We start from the raw sequence: 10,856 nt of genomic DNA on the forward strand, positions 1-10,856 counted from the left end.
AAAAGGATTTACAATTATCAACACAAATTATGTATCTTTCGGTCTATCAAATTTATCTTTCGAGTTCCTGCATTTACTTTCCATTAAAGTAATTAGTTCTAAATCTTCTTTATGCATTCTGTTTTTTGTCTGAATTACCACCAAACCTGATTCAATAAAAATCAAAGATCAACCTTCAGGGAAAGCTATTTCGTCGCGTGGAGCCATTCCCGGTGAAATATGGTGTAATCATTCTCCAAAACACTTACAGTTTTTCGAATCAAATCACACAATGTCCAACCTAATGGCAATGTTCCAAGAATGATTGTGCACTTCAACATGCTCTAAAAGTCTGGGAATTTTTGTGAATTCCATTTTTCTAATTTTTCTTGATAAGTAAATACCTCGAATCATCAAGAAAATTACCAAAACAGTCATAAACCTATTGTAGTTGTACCAATTCAGTCCTAAACCTTTTTTTTTGTCCAATTCAGTCCTAAACCTTTTTGTAATTGTGTCATTTCAGACCATCCGGCTAATTTTGGCCTGCCGACACTGACGTGGACGCTGGCCGACGCTAACGTGGTAAATTTTAAATATTTTTTTTTCTTCCTTTTTATACCCCATCTCTTTCGTTTTTTTTTCTTTCCTTTTTTCCTTGGCCAGGGGCTAGTGCTGGCGATGTCGACCTTGCCGTTGCCGGCGAGGCTTACAGCGAGGGCAAGCCTCGCTGGCCTTGGCCTTTGGTCGGTTGGGCGACCATCTAGGGGAAGAAGGAAAGAAAAAAGAAAAGGAAAGAGTAAGGAAAAAAATATTTAAAAAATTGCCACGTCAGCGTTGGCAGACATCTACGTCAACGCCGACCGGCCAAAATTAGCCGAATGGATTGAAACGGCACAATTGCAAAAAGTTTATGACTGAATTAACCAATAAAAAAAGATTTATGATTGAATTGGCATGATTACAATAAATCTAGGACTGCTTTGATAATTGTCCCCTCAAAACTGGAGTCTCAGGTAGTGTCTGTGAGAATGCTTTACAAAGCATCATCGAACCTCCTGGAGTCCATTAGGTGAAAGTTATGGTATATGGTAAAAAAAAATTGAACTTCAGGTCACAGTTTACCTTGGTATAACCCAAAGCATTTGCCCCTTTGCTTTGGACTTTGGGCAAATTGAGGGGTTTAACAAATTTGTCATTAGACTATCAAATCACCAGTAGTAAATACCTTGAATCCTCAAAACTCAGCTAGTAGTAATTTCCCTCCAAATTTCATCAACATTATGCCGATTACGTCAAGCTGATGTTTAAATCCAAAACTGAGGAAGCAGTGAACATTTTTCAAAGTGGTAAAAAGAAGAAAAAAAAATGAATAAAACTTTCATTTGCCATTACTATTTTTCTCATTCCCATTTGACCAAAAATTACAGGGACGACAAGCTCTTCTGGTCCCTCCCAGTCCCAACTCCGAAAGCTCAAAAAGGTGTGAAAAACCATACATGTACACTGTACAGAGAGTATAATTAGGTCAAGTCACCTCTGGAGTTGGGGAAACTTTGAACTTTAGCTTTTCCACTTCAGCCAAGGGGGAGGGATTTCCTTCACAAACCTCTTCGAGTGCTTCGAGCCACCGGTGGACAGTGCTTGATTCGAATGCACCCTCCAGAGAGTATGATTAGGTCAAGTCACCTCTCAAGTTGGCGAAACTTGGATCTTAGCTTTTCCACTTCAGCCAAGAGAGACGTGTTTCCTTCACAAGCCGCTTTGAGTACTTCGAGCCTCCCATGGACGGTGCTTGCTTGCGATGCACCCTCATCTTGTGCAGTCATTTTGGATGGCGATGACTTATTGTACCGGATGAGATCCATCATCATTCCCTGCGGTAACGAATCCCATTGACAAGTCAAATTCATACTAAAAATTTCACTAGAACGATTACTTACATGCCTCTTCCTAAACAGAGAGATACTCGTAAAATTATAACCGTGATCTACTTTGCATACAAACAGTCGTTGCAGAAAAGGTATCTCCTGAACCCCACCATCCCCTCCCTCATAATTTTATCTAGAAAAAAACAGATAGTGAGTGTTTGATCTCTTTGCACAATTTCAACCTTTAACAATGGTGGCCCTAAATGATAACTGTCATATGAGTCGTACATAGTCATCCAGCAGAAAGAGGTCAACAAAAAATTGCCCTCTCCTCACACAAGAAAAGTAAGGCTAACCAGTAGACTGAACAAAGTAGTCAATAGTCACATCCACTTTTTACAAGATTTTGCTTAACATTCAACTGCTCTACAGAATTGCATACCTCATGTTGTTGCTTCCTGGAGCAATCTCGCAACAGGGACTTCACTAACTTATTTCGCAGCAAAACAAGATCTTTTCCATGATCAAGGAAAATGAATGATGAGATGTGGTGCAAGACAAGCGTTAATGCTAGTGATCCTCTAGCAGCAGCTCTTTCCAGTGCTCCAGAAACCCATGACTTTACATATGCTTCTAAGATGTGTTCATCATCCTGCGAATAAAGATATAAAACTCATCAAGGACCTCAATACAAGCCTGTGAGCATTTACACAATACCCTCAGATGAAGTTATTCCACAGAGAATGGTGTAATATGAATGGCACAGCAGCTTCTGTAATTTGAGAACTTCAGAAGTTTAAAAAAAAAAAAAAGCGTTTACCCATTGACGATATGTACCCTACATCTAGAGTTCATCATAAATCTAACGAGTCAAAAAACTGTATGTTTTTTTGGTCTGCCCAAAAAAAAAAGAATAGAGAAAAGCAAGTCACAACTGCATAGAATAAGATTCAGTTCAACAAGAGAAGTACTTGTGATGGCCAGCAGCCACTTTAGAACTGAATGGTTTGAAAGTCCAACAAAAACCCTGAAGCAATTAGGTGAAGGGAGACAGCATATAATAAGGCCCATTAGATTCCCATATTTAAGATCCCCTCTCACATGTGAACCGGAATGGAGAATGGCAAGACAACTATCTTGCACATGAAGTAGAAACCAAAACATGTAGAATACAAGACAATTTTTCTTGCTCCTAGAATGAGTGAACAGGGAATGAGATAAATAAATAAATACACACTCGAATTGACGTATTAAATGAGACATGAAGGATCAAAAGTAGGTAGAAAGTTCAACCCAAAAATTTAAGCTTACAGATGGAGGAGACTATACATATATAAGACCCACTAACCCCATTTTGAGCAATATGGGCAAAACATATACTTTAAGAAAAACAAACCATTACCATAGTTAAACTGCTTGAACATGTTCATGATGTTCGACCTAACAACAGAAGAAGAAAAGAACAAATATGTTCATGAATAATACCTCAGGAGGTTCAAGATAACCTTCAGCATTTGCTAGGCACTTATCCAAAGGAGGCAGAAGATCAAGAACCCGAGAATTAGACAGTGCATTCCATGCAGCGAGTCTTACAGAAACTTCCACATGGCGGTGAAGGTACATCGCGACTTGACGACCATACAGCAGATCACCATAGGATACTGCAGCAAATTGCTCCACAAGAGTTTCAATAAACGTTGAGTAACTATCATGAATTTCTGATCCAAAACTTAACAATTCCCATTTATTTGCGCTTTCCATTTCAGGCTTGTCTTTCAGAGAATGTCTAACACTTCTACTTAATATTTGTCGATCAAGAAACTGTCCAAAGAGTTCTTGTAAAGCTTCATAAACATCCCTACTTCTCTGCTCTTCAAGCACAGCCAACCCAACAAGTAAGATCATAGACAAGGAATGGAATTTCCAAACTAGTGACACATGTTGAGCAGGAGAAGTGATATCTGAGCATCCCGAACAAGACATTGCCTCTAGGCCTAATAGAAAGAACATTCCAGCTTTAGCAACTTCAGATAGATCATCATGATCCTGAACAGGATTAATGGCACCAGAAACTTTCTGATCTGTACTCTGCTTGCCATCCCCTAATGAACTCATTGGGCTGATGAACCAATGCATGGGAAGTGGCAGTCTCTGGTAAGCCCACTCCATAGTCAAATTAGTACAAGGCATATGTTCTGCTTTCTCATCTGACATGTCCATATCCTCATGAATGGTTTCAAGAGATATACTACCGCTTTTATTTGCTTTATGCATGGTAGTCTTACCGTCCTCTATGGATCTTGCCTTTTTCTTTGCACACAACCATCTTTTTCTGAAATGAGAAGATAATAATTTGCTAAAATGATGTAGGTCCTCTTCACTATACTCCCACATCAGAGACCTCCTGCTAAGAGAAAAAAAGTGCTGAATAGAGGTATTCAAGCACATTAGAACAGGGACTCGGAACAAAAAGTCAAATGCCTTCTCTACAACTACCCCATCCCTTGGCCCAGCAGTCAAACAAGTTCCTAAGGCACCATTAACTCTTTGCAAAACAATGGCTTGGCCCTCACTAAAGGCTACATGATCAACTGACGACAGTGGAACATTTCCAAGCAAGTATACGAGAAGACCTGCATCCTTTTGTGCCAAAAGGACCCGTCTTGACCAATATCCTCCATGAGAAGCACCCCACCCAACCCCAACTCCTGGAGCAAGACCTCCTCTCCCAAACGTCTCTATGGATTGGATTGACTGCCATTCAGAAGCAATTTTGTTCGAAAGGATGTCAAGCACCTTCTGCAGATCAACAAGAGAACCATTGAGCATACCATCCTCAAGAATTGTCTCTTCTGCTGACACGGAGAGTCCTCTTGTTGGAGGACTAGGCATTCCAGCCTTGGCTAACTGGATCAAGCAATCAATCTCAACCATCAACTGCACAAATCCATGGAGACAGCAAACAGAAGCCAAAGAGGTCTCACTTTCATTTTGAAGTCTCAAATGAGACAACTTTTTGATGAAGGAACCAACTCTTTCAGAATCTGTTCCATTTTCTATGCTGTCATTCAAAGAGCTAAATAACCCTTGCCGAATAATCTCTAAACCAACTTTTGGGACAAACTCGGGAAGCCAAGGCAGTAATTTGCCATCATTGGAGTTAATGATTGTTTTGTCTGGCCCCACTCTTTCAAGAACAACAGATAGCATGTGCATGACAGAAGAATAAACCCACAATAAGGATGTCAGAGATCGACTTCTCAGGTCATTTTTCATACCACTTTGCGACTCAAAGAACTGAGAGATGCAAGAATCATTCATCCATTCTATCCACTTTATTCCAAGATCAACCATTGGGGTAACGTGACTCCAAGACCATGATTCAGTGTTATTTCCAGTGCACTCTGTATTTTGATTGCCCGTATGCTTCTGTGAATGAAACATTGGAAGCCTACGAGCTAAAGCTGCCAGAACAAGGTATGCCTCATCAGAGATTGAAGCGACTTCTCTCGTGATATTGTTCTCCAACAGTTTCTCCATGGAAGGTGGATTCAACCACAAACACATGGAATGAAAGATATCTGAGAAGTGTGAGACACAATATCCATACTCTATGCAAGTCCTCCACAGACGCAATTGTTCAATCATCAGAGATGAGGAGAGTTTGCAGCGCTCCTTTCCCAGTTTAATCCACTGGTCAAGGGAATGTGCAGGTTGATACAACTGCCATATCATAGCGTGGAGTGTTCCACTGCTTATAAGATCAATGCAATACTTCCTATTAGATTGTGCCAAAACCTGTTCAAAAGTTAAACAGAAATGAGTTACTGGCTAAACACCAATTGTCCCGTGAAAGATTAAGACTAGTGCAAGATGTCAGATGAACTGATGACATACCCTTAGAAGTGTAACAGATTTTATCTTGGAAGGCTGAATTTCCATACTGCTTTTCATGGAAAATCTGTGGACAACTATTTGGATGAGCCTTGGACAGTCCATGATAGCACTTGAAGCAGTTAGCGAATGCCTTGCTATTGCAATTAGAATAGAGATCATCCGTTCTTCCAGAGCTTCGGCCGGATCTGTCTGAAACCATCCATTTGAAGAAACAAAATGATTTCTATACGAAGTAAACAGGCTGAAACTGACATAATAGTTAGATCATGCTACCTCCAAGATATAACGAATTCTTGGCAGAACTCCCATCCTGACGAAACCTGCAATAAAATCTTGACCAGCAACCACAATATCATCCTGAATAGTGCGCTTCCCCTCAGATTCATCATCAGGTATTTCTTCCATAGGAAGAACATTAGAAGATTTAGCACTGTACTTCCAAAACCCACCATGAAGCAAACCACCATCAATTTCTGGTTTACTCCGAAAAACTGGGGCAGTGTAGAGATACTTTCCATGCATACTCATTCTCTGAAAGAACATATATAACTTAAACTCAACCAAATGAAGCGTTATAAGAATGATAAGAATCTCTGAAGAAAATTTTACCTCCAATTTGTCAAAGAAGTTCTCGTTCAAATCAGAGCAGAGTATGCACTCAATTACCCTTGCACATGCCAAAACCACGGAATTGTGGTTGTCATCAAGACACATCCTACAAATACACATCATTAGAGTACATTTCTAACTTTTTTCAAATGGTTGCATATGATATAAAAACTTAGATATATGGAGCCTTTTGGGAGTGATAATCCTCGCTATAGAATGTATCATCCAAAGAAGCTAAAGAAAGCAGCATAAAATTAGTTAGAAGCAGCTCAGGCCATAACCAAGCAACCTTGTTACTTAGATTCCCGAAAGGTTCCCCCAAAAAGGAAAGGGATACTCAAATACTGACTAATTCCTATAAAGCCAATGTATAGACTGCCGACACTGGAAAACTGATTCAACATGTTGCGGAGTGTACCTATAACAGAACAACTATTGCTCCAGTAAAAATGTAAACAACAAAATAACAGATTAGAAGACTCTGCAATTTCCCCATAAGTGTAAGCTCTTTTTCAGGAAATACAGGAGCTCATGTCAGCAGTATGGCTCAGAATTTTTTGTATGTACGAGCATAGCACCAGAAAATTTAAATAAAAATCTTTCTAGTAATAACATGGAAGTCAAGGCCATATCCACTGCTCATTGACTAACAATATGAAGGAAGGACGATGACAAAACATATGCAATATAGATCACCTCAATGTTAAGACAAGTTCAGGTTCTGGACCGAGTGCAAATGCCCAGACAGCCTCCCAATCGACTGAATCCTCATCAACATTAGAATATCGAGTAACAAGATCAACTTGATCCCGACAAATAATGTGCATTGCCTTGTCAAGTACAGTAGCGAGAAGATGAAGTGCAAGGGCCCGTTGTCCCGGAACCTGAAGCATCAATTCATTATTTACCAAAATGCCAGTAGCGAAGAAGGTTCTTGTAACTTAGAAGCAAAGGATATGAACTTAAAAAAGAACACTAATGAGAAAGCAAAAACTATCTGATTAGCTTTGAGTCTATGTTAGCTAAGCACCGATATAAAAGGCAACTTACCACACTTCTTGTAAGTGCCACTGCTTCTTTGATAGTATAACCTGCAGCACCAGGGTCACCTTCAGTCCTCAAGAAGTCTCGCTCAGCAACACTATCAGCATTCTGCCTGTTCAGACCTGAAGAATAGTCTCAATAAGTGATATAATCACAGAAACTAGACATAACTCGAAATAATTCTTAAGCATTGAAAAATTCCTCTAATGCACACTTAGGACTCAATCATAGAGCACGCCATACTCTGATCCAATTATACGAGGGATCTAGACAAGAAAGTACATTATTGAAACATACACTTCAAAAAAATTCACCAAATGAAATCTGGGGAGCTAATCAGACCACACCCTGGTGCAGCTATCTGGGAACAGAAAAAAGTGGTTTTCGACCATAGGTTGACATAAGGGTGCGATTTAAGGTTGAAAGAGAGGGCACTTATAAAGAAAGCTCATCCTACTTGTTTTTATCAAGGAATGAAAGCTGATCCTAAATTCTATAGGCATCAATTTGAATCAAAGTTCTTATACAGGTCAAAGTCTATAGCAGCTCAAAAAATTGCAGTCTGCAGCAACATTCAGCCAAAAAGTGAATTTTTGGTACTCGAATCAGTTGCTGAAGATGCCCATGCAACATTCTTGCATAATTCCATGAAAAAGAATAGGTCAAGCTAAAGAACTTAAGCTATAGTACCTTAGGTACTATATAGAGACTCATTAGTGTGACTAGTGCATGAACTAGCTAAAGTCGTTCATCATCATCATTAAGTGACTGGTGCATTAGGGTGACCAGTGAATGTCAACCCCACTTGTAATGACTAAAAACATGTGAACTGACTGAATAACTATTTATCTTACTTCTGGAGAAGGAACCATCATCTGGACTCAAAAGGCACCAAAAGAGATGCATAGCAAGAGACACTGGCTGGAAGAGATTATATAAGCAATTTACTTACCAGTCCCCGCAACTGGGTCAATTTCACTCTGAATGACATATCCATCTAATGAAAATCTCAATTTTCGTACAGCCTCAACCCTAACAGTCCAAGCATTCCACAAACTGCCATCTCTTGGTCCAACATTCTGGACACCAGCATGATCCTGATGACTTTGGCTATCTTTTACAGTCTCTGATGATGCCAAATTAGATACTCTGTCCCTCGTATTCTGTGATTCTGCATTCTGAAGAGACTGATCCGCAACTAATGGACTACCCAATGTTGCATCTGTAGCTATCTGAGAGCCTGACAAGTTTTGCTTCTTAAATTTCTCTTGACCCCTTCTTTTTAGCAACTTAAGCAACGAAGGGTCCATCTTCTTCATTATCTCAGCCTGAGCTTCAGCAATTTCGTCAGGAGACATACTCTGTAATCTGGCGCAGTTCTCAGCATCGATTTGACTCTCGAGAGAAGAATGACTATGCCCATCATCACCGACGTTGGATCTAAACAAGGAGGCTGTAGGCAAGCTTGACGATTGGTTTTCCTTCTCTCTGGAATGATCAAGGAATGAGGAACTTAACTCTTTTGCCTCGGTCAGCATTCTTACAGATTCATTGCTTGAAACTTTCACTGCACCAGTTCCACTACTAATATGCTTAGACCCTGAATCTCTAAGTAAATAAGCAGCCTCAGCCTTCTTGTCACCATCAAGAGAACATCCCTGAACTTGAGTACCTTTACCCGTATCACTTTGCATTAATGCAGAAGTCTTACCATCTGTGATGGCCCCATCAGTTTTATACATAGGCTCAAATTTTGAGAGTGGTTTTGCATCTACTTCCATAGGAACTGCACCACTTAAAGATGTATCATCCATGAGATTTCGCTTATTTTCACTTTTGCTCACCTCTCTACTACTATTTCGCGCTTCAGCCCCTGTGGATCGATGCTTTATATTTTTACTACTGAAAGAGGAATCATTTCCTGCGGCAATCTCCCTCCAATTGTGTAAGTTCAATTCCTTCTTCTCCTTTCTTTGAACTGGTCTAGCAAAAGCTGCAATTCGCTCAGAAGCAGCAAGTCTCCTATATTCTTCAGCATCCTCATTATGATCATCACTGTCGTGATCTTCATCCCATCTCGTGCCAACTGGACCCCAATGCTGCAGATTAACATTTCATTATCAACAAAAAATTGAATACAAAGGAACGTTCCTTGTTCTATCATTTCCCCCCCAAAAAAAGGAGCCTCAAACTCAACTAATAACCAAATGCCATACTAGGAGTTTACCTTCTTCAGGCTCCCTACTCAAAACTAAAACTCCAACAATGCCTTTCCTCCTACACATTCCAACCTATTTGAAACACGTTCCAAACCTGCCCTTAAACCGATGGCTATATATATGGACCAAAAACACTAAATTCCCGACCTTAACACTCATCCATTTCCCTCACTTCACTGAATCAAGAACACTGAAGCAGGACCAATGACGTGTCCGAAGCTCCCTGTATTGCTTCCATTGCTCAATAAACCAAGAGAGCAGCAAATTTTCAAATTCCATTGCCCAGAAGAAGCATAAGCTCAGGAACTTACGGGGCCGTGAGAACGGTGTCGCGCAACCGGGAAAGGAAGGACGGTGGCCCTCGGAGGAGGGGTTGGGGCGAGGGTCTTGGTCTCGGGGACGTCGGAAACGCCCTTTTCGACTATGCTTCCGATGAGCATCGAGGCGTTGTCCTCGTTGATTTGGGGCTCGCCGGTCCCGGATATCTTGTGGCGAGGTGGGATTTTCTGTCTTCCCGACCCGCTGCTCTTTCGCTTGTCCATGGCCGCCTTCTTCAACGTCCTCCGCGCTGCTGTTCTCGAGCAACTCCGACGTCTTCTTCAAGTTCGAACCAAGCTCTGGCTGCTTCTTGCCAGAGGTGGTGGCGCCGATTCGAGAGAGCAGGAAGTGCAGAGCTCTTCACCTGGGGAGGCAAGACATTGAACAGTAAGCGGTGGCGTGTTCTGGTTTAACTTGAACATTTCGTCGAACGGATGGTGGGCGTCTGGACTATGCAATGCTAGGGCAACGTCTTCAACCTTACCTTGCCTTGCCGAGGAGGAATCCCGACCGCGATCACTGGCCGGACCGCGCGACGAGGCTCCAGACGGCGTCTCCGGTGAAGATGAGCACCGGCGACGGACAGGGGAGGCGCGGCGGCTCGGAGACGGCGGCGGAGGAATAGGCAGGGCAGGAGCGAACGCGGCTCGCGCTCTCTGCTTTGAGCGTGTTTGGCCACAATTTTTTAGGTCTTTAAAACAAGAACCATCTCATGCCTCTTTTTTTTTTTTTTGGTCGGTCATCTCATGCCTCTTTAGGAAGCTAATTGATGAATGATTTAGGAGTTGGCCTAACACAAGGAGAAAATATTCGGCGGTTTGCAAGCGCCATGTCACCGGATGAGATGGCGCGGGGATGTTAATTTATCGCACGCATTGCTGATAAATCTATGGCACGCTTGCTGAATGCTCGAACTTCA

At 41.4% G+C, this 10,856-nt stretch overlaps 1 protein-coding gene across 2 annotated transcripts; it reads right to left on the bottom strand.

The window, feature by feature from the left end:
* Positions 1-1,348: 1,348 nt before the first annotated feature.
* Positions 1,349-10,605, bottom strand: LOC115681496 (transcriptional elongation regulator MINIYO). 2 transcript variants are annotated; one of them, XM_030605462.2, is made up of 11 exons: positions 10,422-10,605; positions 9,931-10,301; positions 8,353-9,499; positions 7,407-7,522; positions 7,053-7,240; positions 6,357-6,462; positions 6,021-6,278; positions 5,748-5,936; positions 3,336-5,648; positions 2,293-2,502; positions 1,349-1,856 (listed from the first exon to the last, which is right to left on the bottom strand). In XM_030605462.2, the coding sequence occupies exons 2-11, from the start codon at positions 10,159-10,161 to the stop codon at positions 1,665-1,667; spliced, it is 4,950 nt and encodes a 1,649-aa protein (XP_030461322.1). In that variant the 5' UTR covers positions 10,162-10,301; positions 10,422-10,605; the 3' UTR covers positions 1,349-1,664. The 2 variants fall into 2 exon arrangements, with proteins under 2 accessions (XP_030461322.1, XP_056164140.1); XM_056308165.1 differs by having other exon boundaries at positions 10,417-10,605.
* Between the last annotated feature and the right edge of the window lie 251 nt (positions 10,606-10,856).

Source organism: Syzygium oleosum, unplaced genomic scaffold (genome assembly GCF_021117445.2).
Source record: "Syzygium oleosum isolate NSW1041296 unplaced genomic scaffold, Sole_v2.1 Sole_v2.02, whole genome shotgun sequence".
NCBI classification, from domain to species: domain Eukaryota; kingdom Viridiplantae; phylum Streptophyta; class Magnoliopsida; order Myrtales; family Myrtaceae; genus Syzygium; species Syzygium oleosum.